This window comes from Castor canadensis, chromosome 13, assembly GCF_047511655.1.
Source record: "Castor canadensis chromosome 13, mCasCan1.hap1v2, whole genome shotgun sequence".
NCBI classification, from domain to species: Eukaryota; Metazoa; Chordata; class Mammalia; order Rodentia; family Castoridae; genus Castor; species Castor canadensis.
This window is the reverse complement of record NC_133398.1, coordinates 115326580-115351834: the sequence shown is the minus strand read 5'-3', so window position 1 is coordinate 115351834 and position 25255 is coordinate 115326580. Positions and strand designations below refer to the sequence as shown.

The 25255-nt window shown below is 35.2% G+C and overlaps 1 protein-coding gene across 1 annotated transcript; it reads right to left on the bottom strand.

Annotated features, from left to right (window-relative positions):
• Window positions 1-918: 918 nt before the first annotated feature.
• LOC141415501 (protein transport protein Sec24B-like) lies at window positions 919-24283 on the bottom strand. The gene is given in 9 exon segments (XM_074052210.1): window positions 919-1652; window positions 1654-1871; window positions 1874-2180; window positions 2182-2315; window positions 2318-4139; window positions 4142-4243; window positions 13465-13590; window positions 13979-14269; window positions 24227-24283. Coding segments are annotated over 9 exon segments (3366 nt in total). The 3' UTR covers window positions 919-1343.
• Between the last annotated feature and the right edge of the window lie 972 nt (window positions 24284-25255).

Below are 25255 nucleotides of genomic sequence, written 5' to 3'. Positions count from 1 at the left end.
AGGTGTGCTAGACATCTCTTAAGAGAGGCAAATTCCAGATAGCCAGTTTGCATCTCATTTTGAGGAAATACAATATAGAATTGCTTTTCTAAAGCCAGAATGAAGAAGTTAGAATGTTTTCATCAGTCTGATATTTTAACTTTATCTTTCTAATCATATACCTGATTGTGCATCAAACAGACATATTATTACAGTAGGATTCAAAAACTATCTTTCCTACTCCTCAGTTGATTTTTCTCCTGTGCTATTTTTAACAGTCAGAATTAGAATGAAGAAGTTAGAATGTTTTCATCAGTCTGATATTTTAACTTTATCTTTCTAATCATATACCTGATTGTGCATCAAACAGACATATTATTACAGTAGGATTCAAAAACTATCTTTCCTACTCCTCAGTTGATTTTTCTCCTGTGCTATTTTTAACAGTCAGAATTAGTTTTTTCATTCATTGTTGTATTCCTAATATTTTGTTCTTGTGCCAGTGCTATATCTTTCTTTTCTAGAATCAATTGTAGTTTTCAAATTATTTTGTTGCTTCCTGAATTATTGCTGTTGTATTATTTTATTTATTTATTTTTTGTCAAGCAAAATATTTTAATTAGTAGGTTGATCATAAATAAATCCACATAAAAGATTTAACAGAAGTACAAAGAGTTTTATGTTTCTTTTGTGGACTCAATTCATAATATGTATTTGTCAACCTCATTCTCTAAGTGTGACAAAAAAAGAGTTGTCATCCAAGAGTATAGCACAGTTTAAGCAATTCATATATTGTAGTTACATTTTTACATTTTCTTTACAAATGTAACACTTATGTACATTATATATATATTCTCTATAGTTCATGTACTGAAACAGTATTTTCTTTACAGGGAAAATGAATTCATTGAATGAATATGAATCATTCCTTGCTAAAAAGTAATTCACATAAACAAATAGCACAGTACCACTGCCTTTTGGCATCTCTTGTCAGAGTTTAAGTCCAGAAATTTTATATTAAGAAAAAAAAATTATCTAATTTTACATTATGACATGTCATTCCACACAGCTACATAAATTTGCTGGCCTGCAATGAAGAGAACACTGTATTGCTCCACTACTGGAAATATGTAGAAACCAACTCAAATACACTTGGTGAAACAGAATCATCATTGCCATTAAAGAAGGCTGAAGAAAATCTGTCACTTTCTTTCTTTCCCTCTACCTTCTCCCAAAACTTTAGAGTGCTGTGCATTGTGTCTTATAACAGCAAATGCCTCCACATCAAATATCCTATGTGCTTCTCTGAAATATGCTTTACCTAGGTTATGCATCTTTTTCTTCTTATTAAATTTTAGTCTACTTCATTTACAAATTTGCTGCTGAACATGAAGCAAAAATTCATAGTAAGAGAATGCAGCTTCTGTCCAGTCTTCTATTAAATGCTGAAAAATTTCTGCTTTGGCAGGACTCTCATCTTTTACCACGTGAAGAACTGGGCTTAAGGGTCTGCTGTCTCTAAGCCAGGTTATAAAGGATCTTGCTCTTTCTGATGAAAGTGTGTCTACCTCTGGAAGATGTGCCATTTTCTGTGGTATTGATGCAAAATTAGGATAGCCAAGTACATCCTCTATGAAGTTGTTGTCACAGACTTTTCCAATTCAAATGTAAAAAAACAGAGCCAAGGTCCATAAGGAAAGCACCTTCTCTTATCAGCTTCTCTGCTGACAATTTTTGAAGGGGTGGCTGAGGTACCACCTTGTCATTAACATGTATTGCACCCTCATCTGTGAATCTGTCTATTCTGTATAAGTTGGGATGAATCATTTTCATTAGATGAACAAGTGGCTGAGACTTTATCTGACACATGGCAAATACACAATCATTCAGCATGTGCTTGTACCCATTCTAAATGCTTTCTGTTTGAGAAGGGCCAAAACATAGAGAGGGAACAACTTGAGTGAGCTGGGTGCTATCAAAACGGAGTGCTGTAAGTTTGAGACAGTGGAGCCATACTCAGATACCAAGTCCACCACAGCATTCACCAAGGCATCTCTCACATCTGATAGACTTGAGGAGACTGATCGATCCACCGCCATGTTTGCCAGAAGGCAGATGGCAGCTTGCATACTCACTCCTGCATGTACATCTGCCAGTGAGCTAACCATGGGCAAACAAAGTGTATGCACTCTAATTTTTCTGCTCACCTTTGCTTGATGTATATAACAGGGCTGTTTGAAAGCACACTAAGGATGTATCTGTCAAACTTTCTTCAACTGACAATTGCACTGTAATTTCAGCATCAGGATTGATGTTGGCAAGAGACAACAAATCATGGAATGGACAAAGAAGTTTCCATGAAAAGTGTGCACTGAATGACCTTTAGTACATCTTATTCTCCTAACTGCTTCAAATCCAATATTTCTTGTCAGATATCATTTTAGGTCTTTTTGTAGCTTTTCTGCTTGTGAAGAATTGTGAGTACAGTGGAATGATGGATAATAACAGATGCACCCTGCAGAATACATGGACATACAAGCTAGAGAAGCAAGATGAGAATACTGTGAGCATAAAAGGAATAAATCCACTGTAGTTTGCTGTCCTGAGCAATCTAAAGCAAGTTTCTTATAAAAATCAGTTGCAGGTCCAAGGTGTTGTACTACCTTTGTACTTGATCTTTGATTTGGATCTTCTCTCTCCTGAGTGAGGTTGACAGGTCTCAGGCTTTCCAGTTGGGGAGAACTTTGAAGACTCAATCCTCCTAGACTGGAAGATAGCTGGTTCACACCAGGGTACTGTTGAGGATACTGCTGGAATCCACAATACGCCAGGATACTGGGATGTGCTCCAGAATTGAGTGGTGGTGCTGCATTCTGATAACCAGGCTGAAGAGTGGGATACTCATAACCAAAAGGCTTAGCCATTTTTGATGGCTGAGGAATAGTGGCAGGAGCTGGAGCAGGGTCAGGTTCAGAGGCAGGATCAGGAGCAGGACTGCTTGCTGATGAAGAATGCATATCTGCGAAGCTGCCTCCTTCCAGGGCATCATAACTGTTGGGCAAAGGTGAAGCACTGCTTGTGGTAGAAGAACAGTCAACACCTGCTTCCTCATCCTCCTCTTCCTCTTCCTCATCATTGCATGCTGATGACAAGGGAGTTAGTGCAGAGCTAGCTTGATAATTAACATATTCACCATACATCATTCCTTTCTGCTGTAATAGCTTTGATGGCTGTGTAACTGAGGACATGGGCTCAACTGGGTGCTTTGCAACAGGAGGCATTTTTGTTGAGGAGGCTCCTGACAAAGCAGTAGATGCTACTGAGCTGGACTTGGGAGGCATAACCAGACAGGACAGAGAATCAGCATTTGTTAGGTTGTTGTGGGTTATAGGCAGGGATCCCATGTGGTTTCTAATGAAATTGTCTTTGCTTGATGGAAGGCCTGGAGCTGCCCATGATGGAGTATTATATCCTGAAAGACTTTGCTGCTGATCGTGCTGCTGTGAAGGTGGAGGTGGAAGCAGTGATGGATGGCTGATAGCTGGATTTTGGCCAGACAATGAATTATCTTTAACTGGCCTGACAGTTGGAGCATTCTGTGAGGTAAACATTTGCCCATATGGATCACCAGCAGGCAGAGAAGGATATGAAACACTAGGATACACAGAATAAGGAACAGTGGACATAGCATAATGACAAGTAGAGGGAAATCCCTGAGAAGCAACAGAAGACTTGGCAGAGTACATTGGACTAGTGTAGTGATTCACAAAAGAGGAGTAGGGATGGGATGCACTGGTATGCAAAAGGGATGTTGATGATGCAGCACCTTGGAAAGATCCTGCAGTGGATCCCACAATGTGCGGGGCAGGAGGAACCCTGCCATACATCTGCTGTGCTCCTGGTTGGTTTGCTATGCTAGGAGTCACCACATTTTGTGTTGGTACTGTATAGAGGCCAGAGTCGTAATCGTCACACTGGTTATCCAATGGCAATGAGGTCATTTTCCCAGGTCCTTGAGAGTAATGTCCTGAGGGAAGAAGATAGTTTTGATGATGTAATCTATACCCAGATAGCACCCGCATTTGATTCTGTGCTGGACCGTTCTTCTGGGGCGGTGCCAGGCCTGGGCCCGCTGGAACTGCGGCTCCGGATGCGGTGGCTCTCCAAATTTGGATGGGATCCTGGCACTGGCTGCCTGGTGAGGGGACCCGGAGGGGGCCGACCTGAACGCACTGCTGGCAGCAGCATCAACGGCGGCGGCTCCCTAGTGTTGTTTTAGATATTCCTCGCTGGTCTGTTATTTTTGTTTGCTTGTATTTTCAAGTATTTTATCAAATATCTGGAGAACTTGATTTGCTTGTCTTTAGGAATAAGGTATTATAAAGTAAATCAGAAGCTCTATCTGTGCACATGGCAGAAATTGTCAACTTGTTTAAAAATTATATTCTAGCAAGCAGAATTTATTTGTAGACCTCCAAGTTTCAGAATCCTACAAATTTTCTCTGTAAGCTGTTTTACTAATTTTCTATCTCAGTATGGGCTGAGAAAAGGAAAACCTTGAATTATGAAAATTCTAAGACATGCAGAAGCAGATTTTCACTTAATTTACTTATTTTCAGCCATCCAAATTACTTTTATTTGTGAGTATTAATTATACAAAAAGACTTCTTGGTGATATTTCCATGCATGCACACAATGCACCTTCATAAAATTTGTCCCCTCAATTATTCTTTCTTATTGCCTTTTAAAACAATTTAATGGGGTTTGATACTTTATTTTCATACATGCATATAAAGCATTTTGATTCAATGCACGCTTTGTCTTTTCTTCTCCCTCCCCACTCCTTCTGGTCCCCCTAGCAGTCACCGTTTTTCTCATGTCATTCTTTTTTTCTTATTAAAGGTCCAGAATCCTCACATGAGAAAGAACATGCAATATACAATATTTATGATTATGAATTGGGTTTATTTTGCTTAATAGGATGATCTCCAGTTCCATTCCTTTTCCTGCAAATGACAGAATTTCATTCTTCTTTTTGACTAGATAATACCCTACTGTATGTATGTATGCATGCATATACAAATGTATATGTGTGTGTACAAAAAATGAAAATGAAAAATATATACCATATATATCACATTTCATTTGTCTGTATCCATTTATTGATTTATAGGCACCTAAGCTTATTTTCTAGCTTGGTTATTGTGAATATCGCTGCTATAAACATGGGTGTGTAAATTTCTAGTGTATGATAACTTACATTCCTTAAGATATATGTCAAAGAGTGGTACACCAGAATCACATTGTGGTTCTGTTTTTAGATTCTTTGTTTATTATTGTCATGCTGGGTGGGGGTACATTAAAGTATTTACAAAGGTTCTTATAATATATCATATATATATATAATATGTGAATTCACACCATGTTTTTAGTTTGTTGAGGAGCCTCTGTACTTGTTTCCATAGTAGCCACACTAAATTACATCCCCATTACCAATGTAAAATAGTTCCCCATACACACATCCACAGTCATCATCATTTGATATTGTTTATTTCCTTGATGAAAGCCATTTTGACTGGTGAGGGATGGAATATCCATGTCATTTTTATTTGCATTTCCTTTATAGCTAAGGATGTTGAACATTTCCTCATGTTTTAATTGTCCATGTATAATTGGATTATTTGGCTTTTGTGTGTTCAATTGTTTGGAACTTTTTGTATTTTATGGACATTAATCCTTTATCTGAGGAATAACATGCAAATTTTTTCTCCCTTTCTATGGATTTTTCTCTTGATTGTGGAGTTATTTCCTTTGAAGCATTTTAATTTGAAAAATCTACACATCAAAGGAAATAATTACCAGAATGAAGAGACAACCTATAGAAAGGGAACACTGAATGAAGGATTAATATCCAGCATATACAAAGAGCTCCAAAAGTTAAATAACAAAAAATACTGTTAATGAATGGGCATATACATTAAACAGTTCTCAGAAGAAGTTCAAATGTCTAATGAACACATAAGCAATGTTCAGTATTCTTAGACATAAAGAAAATTCAAATCAAACTATGTTGACATTTCATCACAGTTAAGAGTGGTAATCAACAAGAAAACAAAAGGCAACAAATGCTAGTGAGGAAGGGGAAAGAGGAACTAATATATTGTTAGTGGGAATGTAAACTAGTGCAACTTCTATAAATGTCAGCATGGAGACCCTTCAAACAACTAAAAGTAGACCTACCTTGTGACCCTTGCATACACTATGGACCCCTCCATAAACTCTATTCAAAGGAGTTTAAATGAACAGAAAAGGCAGATACCTTCACACCCATGTTCATCACAGCACTATTCACAATAGCCAAGCTGTAGAATCATCTCAGGTGCCTAATAACTAATGAATGCATAGAGAAAATGTGGTGTATATACATGATGAGGTGTTATTCATCCATAAAGAAGAATGACACTGCTGTTGACAGGAAAATGGATGAAATTGTAGACCATCATTTTGAACAAAATAAGCCAAACTCAAAAAATATATTATAGCATTAATATATTAATTTGATGTTGAAATAAGCTGAATAGTCAATTAAAATATTTTGCTTCCCCAAACAGGCATGTGAGAAAATAAAATACAAGCCACAGTGTGGGAAGCATTACATATACATTATAAATATGATAAAGATTGTATATTTAGACTATGTAGATAGACTGCAAAAACACAGTAAGAAAAAGACACAATATTTTAAATAAATAAAGATTTTTTTTTTGTTTTAAAGTAAGTCGCGTTTTGTTCTTTTTTTTTTCATATTATATTTCTTTTTTTTTTTTTCATTTTTCTTTTATTATTCATGTGTGCATACAAGGCTTTGACAACCATTTCTCTAGAGAAGAAAGTGGCAAAAAATATACAGAAAATATTCAACATAATTATTTATTAGGAACCACCAATTAATTAGTCATTTTCAATTAGTCACTGTTGGTATGACTAAAGCTAAAAATACGAAACAACAAATTTTGGCTGTAATGGAAACTAGAGGTTTCATGTATTATTGGTAGTAATATAAAATGGTAAAGCCATTCTGGAAAATACTATGGTGATTTCTTTATAAGTTAGGGATGCTCAATTCTGCTCCTACTTATTTACCTTAGAAGAATTTAAATATATGTACCTACAAAGAAATTACACACAATAAAAATGCTCACAGCAGACTTTTTTTTCATTTGTTTTGATTTTTGTTTTGGGATAAGCTCTCACTATGTCACTATGTAACCCACGGTGCAGATTCTCCCACCTCAGCCTCCAGAGTCATGGGATTACAGTCATGGACTGTAATCTCTCTGTAAATTTTAATAATCCAAAATTAGATAAAATTGAAATGTCCATTAACATGTAAATGGGGAAACAACCTACAGTAAACTTGCCATTAAAAACTACTCAAGAGTAAGCAGAAGTTGTGCAAAAAAAACCAATGAACATTAAAATAGTTATGCTGAGTGAAAGGGCAACAAAAAGGAGTTACTGTATGATTTCCTTTATACAAATTTCAAAGTGTGAATGCAGACTAAGGTATAGAGAGGGAAAATGTTTTGAAAATAACTCAGGAAATGGGAATAGATGAAGGAAGGCAGAGGAAGAATTGATTACAGAGGCATAAGCAAACACTTGATGATTGACGTATTCATCCTTTTGCGTGTGGGCATCCATACATATCATAAATTATTAAAATACACACTTTAAAAGTGCAACATGTTATGTGCCAATTACACCTTAATAAAATTACTCATGAAAACATATGCAAAACTAAACCACTTAATAAAGTAAAATAAATTTAATTTTAATTTTTAGTTGCAATGTATAAATAACTAAAATATTGGAGGATGTATGTAAAATGTTCAAAATAATAGTATTAATATTACCATTTCTAGATGTATAAAATGAAGTTCAAAGAATCAAACAATTTTCCTATAGTTATGCAGCTTTACAGTGAACTGTTGTTTTAACTTTTTTCTAACATTTATTGAAATTTATTAACTATGGCACCAAAGAAATGTTGAATATTTAAATCATCTCACTCATTCTATTAGGTTGTTTTTCTTTTTATGGTACATTTTCTTTCTTCTTGATTTGAATCATTAGTTTAGTTGTTTTCATTCTTTCCTACATACTATTTTTTCCCTTTTGCTAATAGTTCCATTAACAATATTATTCACATTAGTCCACCTACTATACATAAATGTTCGCTAAGTGTAAATCGCTTTGGAAATCATTTTAATGGCATTATGATAGTTAACCTTGATAAGAATCCTATGATGAAGATCAATTTATAAGAATTATTCAAGTCCATCAAAAGCAGATATATGTCTACTCTTGCTCAATACAGGAAAGACCTTAAAACTTACTTTTCCTATTCAAAATTTTAAAGAAAAGCAATATGAAATGGTATCTATGTAAGTATTTGGATACTTGACTTGTCAGACTATGGCATTTTTGCAAATAAGAGCAATGAGTACACACAATGATCTTGACTCAATCTCCCATCTGCTGTATGAGCTCAGTATCTAAACCAAAAAATAAAATTATGAATTTCATTTTATTGGGTTTTTATAAGCATTTAAAAATTTTTGTATGAATAGAATACCTAATGTCACTATAATTTCATCCATTTTAACTAAACATTGTCATTGGAATCACACATTCCTTTCTTTTGTCAGCAAATAATTTTGGAGTTCATCTATAGACTGTACCTTATATGAGTGGGGTGCAATGGTAAACAAAAGTAGAGATAGTGAGTGCTCAAATCAATCTTATGAGTGTAAGGTGAGTTATATTTAATGCTAGGAATCTCTCTGTATAACTATCCTTATCTCAACTAGCAAAAACGCTTTGTCTTTCTTATTATTTCTTATGTCTTCTCTTCAACAATATTAGTGATAAGGGCAGAACAGGTTCTGCCTAGAAGCAAGGGGGTGTGGGAGGAGAGGGAGTGAGTGGGGAGCAAGGGGGGAGAAATGACCCAAACAATGTATGCACTTGTGAATAAATGAATAAAATTTTTTTTTAAAATATGATTGCAAAAATGAATATGAGTAATCATAGAATAAAAATCAATGTACTACAAAATAAGTGATTGCATGAGATTGAATATTATAAAGATTTACTTAAGTAAAATTCCCATAAGTATTTCAAACACACATTACTTCCTTCAAATCGTGACTATTTGTATATTATACTAAAATAAATTAGACTGTCTTAATAAAAAGTTTAGAAATTATATTAATGTTCACATGTGTGATTCTCTGTGAGTGAGCGTAAATTCATTTATGGTTATCATTTTTCAGAACAAAATACCTTATCCTTTATTTCTCTTTTCTATGCACAGTAGAGAGTACATTGGGGAAATTAGACAGAATTTTCCAGTGAAATGTCTTTCATTGAATGTCAAGCAGTAAGTATTCATAAAAATGTATAACCACTGTGTGTTTTGAACTTATAATTGATTTTTAGGTTGGGCCCTATTGTCAAATTTTATTTTCTCTTTATTTTGTTTATTCTAATATTCTTTCTGATTCTTTACTGGAAGAACTTCAAGAATAAAGCAAAATATAGCTTATTTTTGTGACACAAAAGTTGAAAATAATTGAAAAGTGGGAAGATGGAAACATCTGAGAAGGAGTGGATATACTATATGTGGACAAGTGAAGCATATTACCTTCACTTGTCCTGAAGTGAAGAGAATGATTATTTCCATGAGTTATGGCCTACAAAGTAGGTGCAGCAAATTGTTTGCTTTTGTTTTATATTAATCTACATATAAAGGAACAGCAGACATAAAGTTGAAACTACAGCTCCTCAAAGAAATATTGAGAAGTTAAGTATCTATTAACACGATGCAACATGTGACAGCATCATTTCAAAGAAATTTTCACTTAACTGAGAACACTCCAAACTGAATTATTATTTTTGTGCATAAAAGTGCATTTACATTAAGTTTCGAAAGGCAAGACTTCATTATATAACAAATGTGATTAAAATGTGGCAAAGATGACCAAGTTAGGCACAAGTGTTCTAAATCACAGAAATAGAATTTAAATTCAGGATCTACACATCACCTACCACACTTCCGTTATTTTATAGGTGAGAAAGTAGAGCAAAATATTTAGACACACTGCATAATGTCATGTAAACAGAAAAGAGCAAGACAGGGCAGGCATCTCAGTTTCTGCAGTGCATTATTAAGCCTAAATTGCTAAACAACAGAAATAAATTTTAAAAGTTCAAAAGGTAAATAAAGGCATTCAGAATCTGAAAAAAAAAAGAATTTATGGACTTAACGGTATTTATTTATCAGAGCTATGCTTTGGTAATGCAAAACAAAGAGTACAAATAGAACATTTCCCAATTGTAAATATTAATTTCTATAGTCTATATCCATTTCACAAAAGAGCTACAGAAAATTATAGAATATTTAATTGGCACAACACCTCTGCCCTAATTATCTAATAATATAGGACATGAATTCTTGTGAACATTATAAATCTGTCAGCATAATTTACAGTAAATATTATTTCAATTATCACTTTTTCTATAAACGTACTTAGTTATAAGATATGTTATTAACTATCATGTAATATTGTTTAATGTGGACATGGTTTGTGTGGACTTTAATAACATAGTTTGTTTTAAATCATGTAAATTATTCTCTGTAAATATCCTTGAGGAACAACACCAACTCTGTCACAAATTTTGCAATGGTAAAAGAAAAATTTAGCTGCAATCACTCCATTGCTTTCTCTAGTTGTGTTTTGCATTTGTCTTGTGAAACACAGTGTTATCTCCATATTGCTGGTAGATTTCTTTTATGTATGACAGCATTTTAAAACTGAATTTAATCATAATTTTTCCTCAGCACATTTATAAGGATTTATGGCATGCATTATTAGTCAGATCAAACATATTATAAGAAGAAAATATGTAAGATCTGGTTGCCTGTATGAGTTAGAAATAGAAATAATAGGATACCTGTCTGTCTCCTTCTCTGTCTATCTCTATTTTTCTCTGTCTCTTTATACATATATTTGTCTATTCTGGCCTTCTCCCAGTTGGATAAGGCTCACTCACAAATTGGAAGATAATATGCTTTATGGAGCCTATTGGTTAAAATGATAATATTATCCAAAAAGCCTTTACAGGAACATCATGACTCTTTAGCCAGACATCTAGGGAACCATATCCTACTCAAGGTGACATTTGAAATTATCTATTACATTCCCCAAAAGTCAAAGGTGGTAAGGGAGTACATTATACTGCAATTTCAGCCAACCACATATAAAGGAGATCTTCCCACTCTCAGAGCCCCAAAATGGATTGTGCTGAGGAATTACATATATGATTAAAATTTACATGCAGAAGAAAGACTGCACAGCAAATGCAAAGGAGTTTTAAATGAAATCACTGATATTTTATCTTTATGACCTTAACATTGCCAGAGTAATGTGATTCCACACTTAATATTACATAATCCTTAGCTCAATGTTACTTTGTAGTTCTGGAGACACTTGGGGGACAAAGAAAATGACACTGAAGAGTAGGTGACTTGCCTAAACCTAAAGTAGCCTAGCAACATTATTGAAAGTCAAATATTTTATTATGTACAATGTAACAGGTGTCAAAAGTGTCTTGTCTTCCAAGAACATGACCATATATATGGCTGAGTTGATAAATTCAATTCTCCTCTGTCTGTTTTGTGAGACTTACATATTACATAATTTTAGTTCTTTTAATTTTCTACCCCAAAATATCTTTGAACAAAAATTACTAGAAACTTGATCAGATTGCGGTTAAGTACTTTCCTCCTGAAATATATTCCCACTTCTGCCAAACAGCAGTGTCTACATTTTCATTTGCAAAATGATCTATTTAATGCTTGAATATACAGTATCTAATGAAGAAGTTCTTATCCAGATTTGACCACTAGCCTACTGCATACAAAAGTCTCAGACAAAGCATTGGTAAAGTGGAAGGAAATCGAATCTGAAAATCAATATTTTCAGCATTGAAGCATATATGTGGTTTTAAAGTATGAAGTAGGCTGCATACCTTCTGTATGATACTTTAGATCCACTCTTCATGCTTCTGTTTCTTCTGTGTCTCAGGAGGCAGAGGAGAGAGAGAGGTTTTGTTATTTATTCCCTCAGAAATGTGTCTTTAAAACCAACACTCATTTGTGGTTGTCTCACCCATATTAAACATCTCAGCTCTTTTGGAGAGTTCCAGGGTTTAGAATCTTCTGAGCTTCTCATATCACAAATCTTCTCTTTTTCAGCACTTGGAATATAAATAGCTTTATACTCTTACTAAGTTCTGAGTGCATCATCAAACATTTCTGGATTTCTTATGTGTTTGTGGTATATTCACATTAACAATGTATATATATATATATGTGCATATATACACACATACATATATAAACGCATACATGCATATATTTAAATTAAATTTATTTTAACTGATATGGGAAGACATAAAATGATTGTAAATATTAATGGGTTTCCATGTGATGTTTGATACATATATACAATGTGTAAGGTTTATATTAGTTTGAACATATCTATCACTGAAATTATTTATCATTTCCTTCAATGATAAAAGAGTGTTGCTACCAATATTGTTCCCATAACATTTTGCTCATTTTTAGTGAGTTAATGATAGGAAGTAATGACTGGGAAAAAGAGTGAAAATAAGGACTCCCTTTCACAAGAAGTTTTAAAATCCTTTCCTTTAGCTTTTGGAAACACACAGTACAATATTTTTGTCTACAGTCACCCCCATGGAACAGCACACCAAAACTTACTTCTATCTAACTCTAACTTAATACTGATGGATAAACCTTGGCTCTTTCATCCCTCCCCACTACCTTCCCCACTCTATGGTAACCACTATTCTGTTCTTAACTCCATTCATTCAATCATTTAGGTATTTATTTTTTCATTGATGTATTAATTCACTCATTTATTTATTTCTTTTACATTTATGTGTTTATCTATGTATTTAAGTATTTATTCAATTCATTTTTATTTATTCCTTGATACATTAAAGTATTTATTGATATATCTATGTATTTATGTATTTATGAGTTTATTTTCATTCATTTATTCAATTGAGTATAAATTTTTTCATTCACTCATTTATTCATCTACGTATTTCTGTGCTTGTGTGTGTATTCTTTCATTCAGCCATTTATTTATTCATTTATGTATTTATGTTTTTATTTTTGCATCCATGTATTTGTTACTTCCTTCGTGTGTTTGTTTCTTTCTATTCATTTATCCACTTATGTATTTTTTCAATCACTCATTCATTTATTCATTTACATATTCATGTGTTTATGCATTTATGTATTTATGTATTTCTCTTTATTTATTTATCTGTTTTTGTAGAACTGTAGATGGAACTCTGGGCTTCAATATGAGCTACAGTACTTATTACAACTCTTTTTATTGGTGTGTTTGTTGAGATGCGGACTCGCTCATTATTTGCCAATGTATGACCATAGCACAATCGCCCTGTTCTTTGTCCTGATTTTCCAGCAACGCAGGGGAGAGCCCGTGGAGTCTAGGTGGAAGAAAAGGGAACTAATGCATTCACATCATAATGGGATTTGAACTCGGGTCTTCCCACCCGAGTGAGATTCACGGGTGTGAATGCAATCCCCCTGGTCTCTGTCTTGATTTTCTATCAAAGCAGGGACGAGCCCCTGGAGTCCAGGTGGAAGAAGGAAAAGACCAAAGTTTTTTTCAGGTGGTGCGGGGATTCAAACCCTGGCCCTCCCTCCCGCCAGCCAGTGCAGCACCCTAGGCCTTAAGCACCCCACCCCTGCAATTCCTACCTTAGAAGTTGAGCACAACCACCACCAGGTGTGATCGTCAATGCTCTCTTGGAGTGGGCGAGAAAGGCAGGTGAGAGAGATCACTGAAACTGCTGTGGGCTGTCAACTGCCAGCCGTGCTCTGCAAGATGTAAGGGGAAGGGAGTTTCCCGAGGCCGCCTGCGCGCAGCGTTTGCGTTTGTGCAGAAGCAGGAGGAAGAGGAAGATGCATCAATGCAGGGCAGGAGGAATAGGAAGACGGACCAATGGAGGGAAGCCGAGGGGGAGGAGGAGGTGGAGGAGGAACGCTGCGTCCTGGGGAGCCATCTAGGATGAGGGACGACTGGGCCAAGGTGGTAGTGCTGGAGGGAGGCCAGATCTGAGGATCGCTGCAGTTGGCCGCCTGGCAGGAGAGCCCTGCTTCCCGCTGCTCACAGCCGGGCCACCACTCTTGCTCCCTGAGGCTTTCCTGACATCCCTTTCTGTCAAATCCTGGTTCCCAGCCCTACCAAGGCTGCTGACTTCCCTGTGCTGATCCCACCAGCAATGGTCTTGGTCGTGAGATATTATTCAAATTAAAACAATCCAGAATTTTATCTAGAACTACTGTCATAGTCTAATATTAAAAATCAGAATAATAAAAGTGACCATTTTATCTAAGAATACCTAATTACATTTAAATTAATGTCAAAGCACTAAAACAGTTTTTACGTTAGATGTGCTTTTTCATAAGTATGAATAAAATAACATTAAAAACACTTCAGAGAGTTTTAAAACTAAACTATGGCAGATTTTTATTTTAGTTTATAAGTTGAATTTTGGAATTCTTTTCCTGCCACTATTAATTTTACCTTATACTCTTTAAAGTTTTAGGCATTTTTACTATACTGACTATACATGGTTTGTGAGCTAATTTTTAGAATAAGTCATGATGGATTAGATTTCACCTGGCCGAGCACCTTTGGCTATGTGATGGGAAAGTAGATGGAGAAATATCATCGGAGATAAAGAAATAAAACATCTACCTGATAAGATTCACTTATACAACCTATCTTTTCCTATCTACACCAGATTTTCCCAACGACCAACAGGCTCTCTATTAAGATGTATTCTTCAATTTTTTTACTTTTTTTTTAAACTAAAATTTCATTTTTTTATTGTTTTATTATTCATATGTGCATACAATGTGTGGGACATTTCTCCCCCCTACCCCTACCCCCCTCCCTTACCAACGATCCACTCCCTCCATCTCCCCACCACCCCTTCAATACCCGGCAGAAATTATTTTGCCCATATCTCTAATTTTGTTGAAGAGAGAGTATAAGCAATAATGGGAAGGAACAAGTGTTTTTGCTAGTTGAAATAAGGATAACTATACAGGGAGTTGACTCACATTAATTTCCTGTGCATGTGTGTTACCTTCTAGGTTAATTCCTTTTGATCTAACCTTTTCTCTAGTTCCTGGTACCCTTTTCCTATTGGCCTCAGTTGCTTTTAAGGTATTTGCTTTAGTTTCTCTGTGTTAAGGGCAACAAATGCTAGCTAGTTTTTTAGGTGTCTTACCTATCCTCACCCCTCCCTTGTGTGCTCTTGCTTTTATCATGTGCTCAAAGTCCAATCCCTTGTTGTGTTTGCCCTTGATCTAAAGTCCACATATGAGGGAGAACATATGATTTTTGGTCTTTTGGGCCAGGCTAACCTCACTCAGAATGATGTTTCCAATTCCATCCATTTGCCTGCAAATGAAAATATTTCATTCTTCTTCATGGCTGCATAAAATTCCATTGTGTATAGATACCACATTTTCTTAATCCATTCGTCAGTGGTGGGGCATCTTGGCTGTTTCCATAACTTGGCTATTGTGAATAGTGCTGCAATAAACATGGGTGTGCAGGTGCCTCTGGAGTAACCTGTGTCACAGTCTTTTGGGTATATCCCCAAGAGTGGTATTGCTGGATCAAATGGTAGATCAATGTTTAGCTTTTTAAGTAGCGTCCAAATGTTTTTCCAGAGTGGTTGTACTAGTTTACATTCCCACCAACAGTGTAGAGGGTTCCTTTTTCCCTGCATCCTCACCAACACCTGTTGTTAGTGGTTTTGCTAATGATGGCTATTCTAACAGAGATGAGGTGGAATCTTAGCATGGTTTTAATTTGCATTTCCTCTATTACTAGAGATGGTGAGCATTTTCTCATTGTTTTTTGGCCATTAGAATTTCTTCTGTTGATAAAGTACTGTTTAGTTCACTTGCCCATTTCTTTATTGGTTCATTAGTTTTGGGAGAATTTAGTTTTTTAAGTTCCCTATATATTCTGGTTATCAGTCCTTTGTCTGATGAGTAGCTGGCAAATATTTTCTGCCACTCTGTGGGTGTTCTCTTCAATTTAGAGACCATTTCTTTTGATGAACAGAAGCTTTTTAGTTTTATGAGGTCCCATTTGTCTATGCTATCTCTTAGTTGCTGTGGTGCTAGGGTTTTGTTGAAAAAGTTCTTACCTATACCTACTAACTCCAGAGTATTTCCTACTCTTTCCTGTATCAACTTTAGAGTTTGGGGTCTGATATTAAGATCCTTGATCCATTTTGAGTTAATATTGGTATAGGGCAGCATACATGGATCTAGTTTCAGTTTTTTGCAGACTGCTAACCAGTTTTCCCAGCAGTTTTTGTTGAAGAGGCTGCTATTTCTCCTTCGTATACTTTTAGCTCCTTTGTCAAAGACAAGTTGGTTATAGTTGTGTGGCTTCATATCTGGGTCCTCTATTCTGTTCCACTGGTCTTCATGTCTGTTTTTGTGCCACTACCATGTTGTTTTTCTTGTTATTGCTTTGTAATATAATTTGAAGTCGGGGTATCGTGATACCTCCAGCATTGTACTTTTGACTGAGTATTGTCTTGGCTATTCGTGGCCTCTTGTGTTTCCATATAAATTTCACAGTAGATTTTTCAATCTCTTTAATGAATGTCATTGGGATTTTGATGGGAATTGCATTAAACATGTACATTTCTTTTGGGAGTATCGACATTTTTACTATGTTGATTCTACCAATCCATGAGCATGAGAGATTTCTCCAATTCCTATAGTCTTCCTCAATCTCTTTCTTCAGAAGTTTATTCACATCTTTTGTTAGGTTTACACCTAGGTATTTGATTTTTTTTTAGGCTATTGTAAAAGGAATTGTTTTCATACATTCTTTTTCAGTTTGCTCATTATTAGTGTATAGAAATGCTAATGATTTTTCTATGTTGATTTTATATCCTGCTACCTTGCTGTAGCTATTGATGATGTCCAGAAGCTTCTGAGTAGAGTTTTTTGGGTCTTTAAGGTATAGGATCATGTTGTCTGCAAATAGGGATATTTTGACAGTTTCTTTACCTATTTGTATTCCTTTTATTCCTTCTTCTTGCCTAATTGCTCTGACTAGGAATTCTAGTATTATGTTGAATAGGAGCGGAGATAGTGGGCATCCTTGTCTGGTTGCTGATTTTAGAGGGAATGGTTTCAGTTTTTCTCCATTAAGTATAATGCTGGTTGTAGGTTTTTCATACATAGCTTTTATAATGTTGAGGTACTTTGTTTCTATTCCTAGTTTCTTAGAGTTTTTGTCATGAAATGGTGTTGGATCTTATCAAAGGCTTGTTCTGCATCTATTGAGATGATCAAGTGGTTTTTGTCTTTGCTTCTGTTAATGTGGTTTATTATGTTTATTGATTTTCGTATGTTGAATCACTCCTGCATTTCTGGGATGAAGCCTACTTGGTCATGGTGAATAATCTTTTAGATGTGTTGTTGAATTCGGTTTGCCATTAGTTTGTTGACGATTTTGGCATCAATGTTCATTAAGGAGATTGGCCTATAGTTCTCCTTTTTAGAGGTGTCTTTGCCTGTTTTGGGGATAAGTGTCATACTGTCTTCATAAAATGTATTAGGCAGTTTTCCTTCCCTTTCTATTTCATGGAAAAGATAATGGAGGGTTGGAATCAGTTCTTCTTTAAATGTCTGATACAATTCAACAGAGAATCCATCAGGTCCTGGACTGTTATTTTTGGGGAGACTCTTGGTTGCTGCTTCAATTTCATTTTGTGTTATAGATCTATTCAGGTGATTAATTTCTTCTTGGTTCAGTTTTGGATGATCATATGTATCTAGAAATCTGTCCATTTCTTTAAGTTTTTCAAATTTTTTAAATACAGATTCTCAAAGTAGTCTCTGATGATTTCCTGGACTTCCATGGTGTTTGTTGTTATCTCCCCTTTTGCATTCCTGATTCTACTAATTTGGGTTTTTTCTCTCCTCATTTTAATCAGGTTTGCCAGGGGTCTATTGATCTTGTTTATTTTTTCAAAGAACAAACTTTTTGTTTCATTATTTCTTTGTATGGTTTTTTGGTTTCTATTTCATTGATTTCAGTTCTTATTTTAATTATTTCATTCCTTCCATTTGTTTTGGGATTTGCTTGTTCTTGTTTTTCTAGGAGTTTGAGATGGGTCATTAGGTCATTGATTTGGGATCTTTCAGTCTTTTTAATATATGCACTAATGGCTATAAACTTTCCTCTCAGGACTGTCTTTGCTGTGTCCCATAGGTTACAGTAAGTTGTGTTTTCATTTTCATTGACTTTCAGGAACTTTTTAATTTCCTCTTTTATTTCATCAATGATCCATTGTTCATTAAGTAATGAGTTATTTAGTTTCCAGCTTTTGCATGTTTTTTGTCTTTACTTTTGTTGTTGAGTTCTAGTTTTACTGCATTGTGATCAGATAGTATGCACGGTATAATTTCTAATTTCTATTTGCTGAGGCTTGCTTTCTGCCCTAAGATATGATCTATTTTGGAGAAGGTTCCATGGGCTGCTGAGAAGAATGTATATTGTGTAGAAGTTGGATGAAATGTTCTGTAGACATCAAGTAGGTCCATTTGATCTATTGTATATTTTAGATCTTGGATTTCTTTATTAATTTTTTGTTTGGATGACCTTTCTATTGATGATAATGCAATGTTAAAGTCTCCCACAACCACTGTGTTGGAGTTAATATATGCTTTCATGTCTTTCAGGGTATGTTTGATGAAATTGGGTGCATACAGGTTGATAATTATTATTTCCTTTTGGTCTATTTCCCCTTTTATTAGTATAGAATATCCTTCCTAATCTTGTTTGATCAATGTAGGTTTGAAGTCTACTTTGTCAGAGATAAGTATTGCTACTCCTGCCTGTTTTCAGGGGCCATTATCTTAGTAAATATTCTTCCAGCCTTTCATCCTAAGCCTATGCTTATTTCTGTCAGTGAAATGGGTCTCCTGTTAGCAACAAATTGTTGGATCTTCCTTTTTAATCCATTTCATCAAGTGGTGCCTTTTGATGGGTGAATTAAGTCTGTTAACAGTAAATGTTAGTACTGATAGGTATGTGGTGATTCCTGTCATTTAGTTGTCTTAGTTGTTTGAAGGTTTGATTGTGTGTACCTAAGTTGAGGTTACTCTCTATTTTCTTGCTTTTTCTTTTCCCATGGTTTGGTGCTGCCTGTCTTTTCATGGTTAAGTTGGGTTTCACTTTCTGTGTGCAGAATCCCTTGAAGAATCTTTTGTAGTTGTAGCTTTCTGGTCACATATTTTTTTAGTTTCTGCTTAACATGGAAGAATTATTGGTCCATCTATTTTGAATAATAAAGTTTTATCACTTATTCTCATTTATTTCATATCTGGTTGTTTTAGTGCTGCAAGAGCAGGACCAAGTAGGTTGAACTTAAACCCCTTGGCTTGCTCTAAAATACCATCTGTCCCTTAGAGAATGGGTTTGTGACTCTGTGATACACTATTGGATTCTCTTGGGTCTCTTTCTCCCTCGGATTATTTGTCCTTCTCCTCATTCTCATCTTTCTGTATCACCCTGCATGTCAGTTTCCTTCCTAACTTCACTACCTACCCTCTTCTTTTACTCTCTTGATAAGCTTTTCTGCAATTTCACAAAATTCCCCAATTTTCATTAGTATCTCAATGGAGTGACTACCAATTCACATTCCTAGATCTAACATCACCCTAAACTTCCAATTTCCAGTATCCTACTGAGTAAACCTCTACCTGCATGTTCAAAATCATCTCAAACTCAAGTTCAATTCTTCCTCCTGGTTTCTGGTTTTTGGTTGATAGAACCATCATATTCCTAACTCTCATTCATTTGTCCCTGGTCCCCTCACCTCCCCATGCACTCCACAATTATTCTGGAACATCTTTCTTTCTTTTCTTACTGCTTCTCAAGAAACTTCCCCCCAAATCCTGCGACATATATTCAACTTGTTTCAATTTTCTCTAAATGAATGCCAGAGTGTCATAAAGCATTCCTCACTTTGAAATCCTTAAAAATTTCCCATTTAACAAATAATAAGCATTCTCCAACTTGTCTTGATAACTTCATGAACCTTCCTTTCACTTTCTAACTAAATGTAATTTCTGCATTTAAAAAAAAACTCTATGCTGTGTATTTATATATTTTGTGGCATTTTTTTGCAGTTCCTATTTTGAACTGTGGTTAAGCATGCACTTATTTTACATCTCCTATGTTTCTGAGTGCTCCTTGAGATGAGAGGCCAGGCCAATTGTAATCCCTTGTACACTGTACAATGTAGTATTTACTGGTGAAAATGATGGTAACAAATATAGAGCTCTAATTAAAATGATTGAGGAATTCCCAGTTGGCCAGAATCTGGAAAATTATGATAAAAGTGTCTGACTCCCATTTTTTAAAAAAAATTACATTCCTATTTGCATTCTAACCTTAATATTTGTGGAGGGAAAGTCACCATCATTAAATTTCTATTACACTGTAAATTCTGAAATTATTACATTTTTGGTTTGAAAAGAGCAGGGATGACACAGAAATGAAAATGTTCATAATTTTTATCCATTTTTCAGTTAAATTACATTTAACAGTTTTCTGTTTCCTTTGATGGAATCATTTTAAATATCTCCACACAATTGTCACTTCTACACCATGAGTTAGCTGCTTATAAACTGCAAACATTTAAAGGATAATTCAAAAATTAGTATTTTTGGGATTATCACAACAGCAAATCAGGTTTTATTTTTCTAAACAATCATGATGAAAACTACTTTTCTTGTTTGGAAAACAAAAATGAATATTGGGATATAATTGTCATGTGTTCTCTGGAAATTTGTCTTAGAACCCAAAAGGCATTTGTGACTTAAAGAAAGCTCATAAAAATTCCATGAACAAGCAGGCTTTTCCACCATGAATTGTGTCCTCCTCTAACTCTCCTGAATGGCTGAAGAGCACTGGGTATCAAGATGCCACAATTTCCCACTTGTTAACTCCAAACCCAAGTCAACCAGCTCCAATTGATTTATTCAAAACCGAATCCACTTCAGGCAGAGAAGACCTACAACAACTAATAATAAAGTGAATTTGTCCCGAGATATATGAGGAATATTGAGATCACCAACCAATTATCATCTATAATGCACAGAGAAGGACAGTTTAGCATTAATCATAGTCCTTTTTATTCACTTTCCTCATTTCATGTAGTCAGTCCTTTTGCTGTCTCTGGTTTTTGGCTTGCTGAGTGTATAAAATTAAATCCTTAAGACACAAATTAAGAGTTATTATAATAATTTTAAATAGCATTACTCATGGCCCTGGTCTAAGGTGTGTTAGCTATAAAAAATATTTAAGGAGGAGCAGAGAATGTTGAGCTTACTTTTGCTTCTGTATTAGTCCTTCTATGCACAGCTAATGGGCATGTAAGTGAGTTACCAGAGAAATGTTCTTTTCTAGTTTAAAATAAAGATGGAAGGCTTGAAACCTAACCCAGTTGTAGAGTATTGCCTAACATTCCCAAGACCTTGAGTTCAGTCCGCAGCACCATAAAATACATGCATACATACAAATGTACATACATACATGTACATTTATACACATGTGTACATATACATGCACACAAACACATGCAAAAGTAAAAAGGTTAAGAAAAATTGGCATGCAGATCTATTGCACCACACTGAGAACCAATGTTGATGTTCCCCTCTATCACCTTCTACTAGTTCACTTTCTTTTCCTCATTTTAGAATACATTTAAATATGCTAGATGAAAGGTAAATCTTGAAATATAAACTGATTTAACTTGTCCTCTGAAAGACAGTAGACCCTTGCCATGCTTGACCATATGGCTGAAGACCACCAAAGTCTTCCCATTTGGGAACTGAAATGCTACTGTGTTTGCAGCAACACAGGGGTTTGAACTCAGTGCCTCACGTTTGCTAAGCAGGAACACTTACTGTTTGAAACCAGTCTGACAGCAAGAAACGATCCTGTGTTATCCCTCTTCATTTTCACTTTTTGCTTTCTGTTCAAACGCTTTCCTTCCTTGCTTATGGGTATGGGCACACTTGTCCCTATACCATGTAATTCCATCCTGACAGGTTTTAAGTCCCCTCCCCCAGGTTCCTCTCTCTCTCTGATGCTGGCAGGTGCAAGACAAGAGTTCTACAACTGAGCTACACCCCCACTTCAACTGTGATATAATTCTTTTGTGCATATGTTCAAATCCCATTGTTTTGATTTTATAAAAATTTTCTTTCTGGTTTGATTGGCCAATACACACACATACAGACACCTATCCATCCAACATTTCACAAGAGTTACTGTGTGGGCCCCAGACAGAGAACACAGTGCCATTGAGATGAGTCCTGGTACTATGGAAGTTCACTCATATTCTACCTCCTACATATGTAATCCTAACTTGTAACTCAACAAAATATATGCCCTACATAACAGATTTGTGAAAAACAGATGTCTCACATTTTATGTCTACGAGTACTAGGGTGTATTCTGTTAAACTCATGTGTTTAAAACATGTTACATCATTGTGTCAAAGTTTTAATTAGCCAGGTGTATAAGTTTTGAGAACACTGTTATTGTCATGTTTTATGATATGCTGAGAAAAAGCACAGGAAAAGCAGTTCAATCCATCTTTTTTGTTTTCCTGACTTTACCCTGGATTGACATTAACTTCTGTATGAAAGCCCATCTTGGTTCTGTGAGAAGACTGCATTCCTGTGGAAAACAGAGCTATGAGGGAGAATGAGAACTAGGCCTTCTTAGGCAAGTGCTTCCCAGCATATTGTGGGGGGGGGGCTTGAGTTTTGTATTCTTGGTTGGGAAGCAAACACAAAAGTTTGATGTTGTTTTCTTTTACTATAGTAACAAAGGAATTCAGAATTTTATTGGTAAAAACCAGTGATATTTATGTTTGGAGAATTTTTAAGAGGCTATTATGCATCTATAATAATATACATTCTGAACATAACCCCTTCAGTTTTCTTGATCAAAACTTCAAAGATACATCAGCACCAAACTTTTGCTATTCCTGAGGTCAAGCTGAGGGTCTCCTTAACTTCCTTACCCAGGCTGAGCCTGGGTGTCTTTTTACCATTCAACCAAGTTCACCAAGTAATAAAAGAGTAGATACACTTCCTATGTACCTGGTACACTATCAGTTAAACCAATGTCAGGGGCCAAATTAATTCTTCAATATTTTTTTCTCATTTTAACCTTCTGGAGAGGAGAATTCAAATTATGAAAATTATATTTTCAACATCCAACTATCCTTAGTGTAGAGGAAGGGGGCGGAGGGGTAAAGGAGGGGACAGGAGAAAGGGGGAAGAAATGACCCAAATATTGCATGCATATATGAATAAAAGAAAAAAAAGAATAAAATATAGAGAACCACTTAGCATAGGATCAAGTCCTTGATCTGTGGCATGAACTTTTTTATAAATATCAGTTAAATTAGTTTTTCATTGACAAGTTATTTTTATTTAAGTAATTCCAAATGCACATATGATGACTATTCTCTGAGAAGATTAAAAATAATCTGGATAGTTTATAGTAATCATCTCCTTCAAAATATTAAAAAAGCAAAGTGATGGAGTTGAAGGTCCCTTTGGATTTTTTAAATTCCAGGATTATTCCCTTCTTTTATAGCATCCTGGGATATAGCCTTCCTATTAATCTTTATGAATGAGCAGCACCTTCATGATTTTGTTTTTTAAAAAGCTTTATACAAAAGCCAGGTGTGGTGGCCCACACCTGTAATCAGAGAAAGAGGAAGAAGCAGAAGGACTGAGAGTTGGAGGCTACCTTGGGGTATGTAGCAAGGCCCTCTATACCCTCCAAAATACAACTGTATGCAATAATATCATATTTTATAATTTATTTTTCTCACTTAAGATGGCATGATAGTTGATGTATTTCATTTAACATGAGATTTAATGTTCTCTTTCATTTCATTTTGCTTAATTTTCTAGTTTCTAAATGGACAACTATTGATTATTTTGTAGTGAAAGAAAATTAAGTTTTTAAATACTCACCGTTAACAGTGTTGCTGCTAGTTGCTTCATAGTATGTACTATGCTGTGCACAGTCATGTCACCAATTTGACTATATCTTGCCCAACTGCTCTCCAACGTGACTGACTCCATTTATATTACCATTGATGTCTGAATGTGCCACAACCACACACTATGATTTAATATTGCCAGATTTAACACTTTCTAAAGTTAAAGTCATTCAAGGTTTTGTACTCTCTTTCCAAACATAAGATGTAGCCTGCTGTAATAATCCAATAACATTCCCAACTTCCTCATTTATCCTTTCAGTCTAGAATTTTGGTTCATGTTTTACTGTAAAGAGTTACTTAAAAGTTATCTTTATGCAGATAGTTTGAATTTTAAAAACAGTTCTAAACATTCTTTCCATTATGCATTCTCTCTCTCTCTCTTGTCCAAAGGTATATCCTTAAGCTAGGCATGGTTACAATCCCAACACTGGGCAGCCAGGTACAAGCATATATTCCCAGATACTCAGGAGGCAGAGGTAAGAGGGTCATGGTCCAAAGCCAGCCCTGGAGACTCTACCTAAAAAGAAACAAAAATAAAATGGACTGAGAATGTAGCTCAAGTTGTAAACATAGTGTTTTGCTAGCAACTTTGCTTAGTGCTACCAAATAAATAAATAAATAAATATCCTTTAGTAGATCTTTCAGCAAATTCATGTGAGCAGGAAATTCTAAGTTAATGTATACTTGAAAAAAATTTTTAACTTTACTGTTAACTATTAACTGAATTTTACTTTAGAAGAAACTGTTACATTGCTTTTCTAGCATTTGTTGCTACTGATAGTCATTCTTAAATTTGTTTGCCAATCATCTTTTGAGATGTTCCTTATAATTCATGCTTGACAATTTCATTGCTCTGTGTCTACATGCGTATTTAACTTAATTGGTCTACATTCTGAACTTCATGACCTCCCTTAATTTCCCCAAATCTAGAAATCTCTGCTCTTATAGATGTATTTTAAGATATATTTTGAAATCTTCAATTCACTTCTCTTTCCTTTAT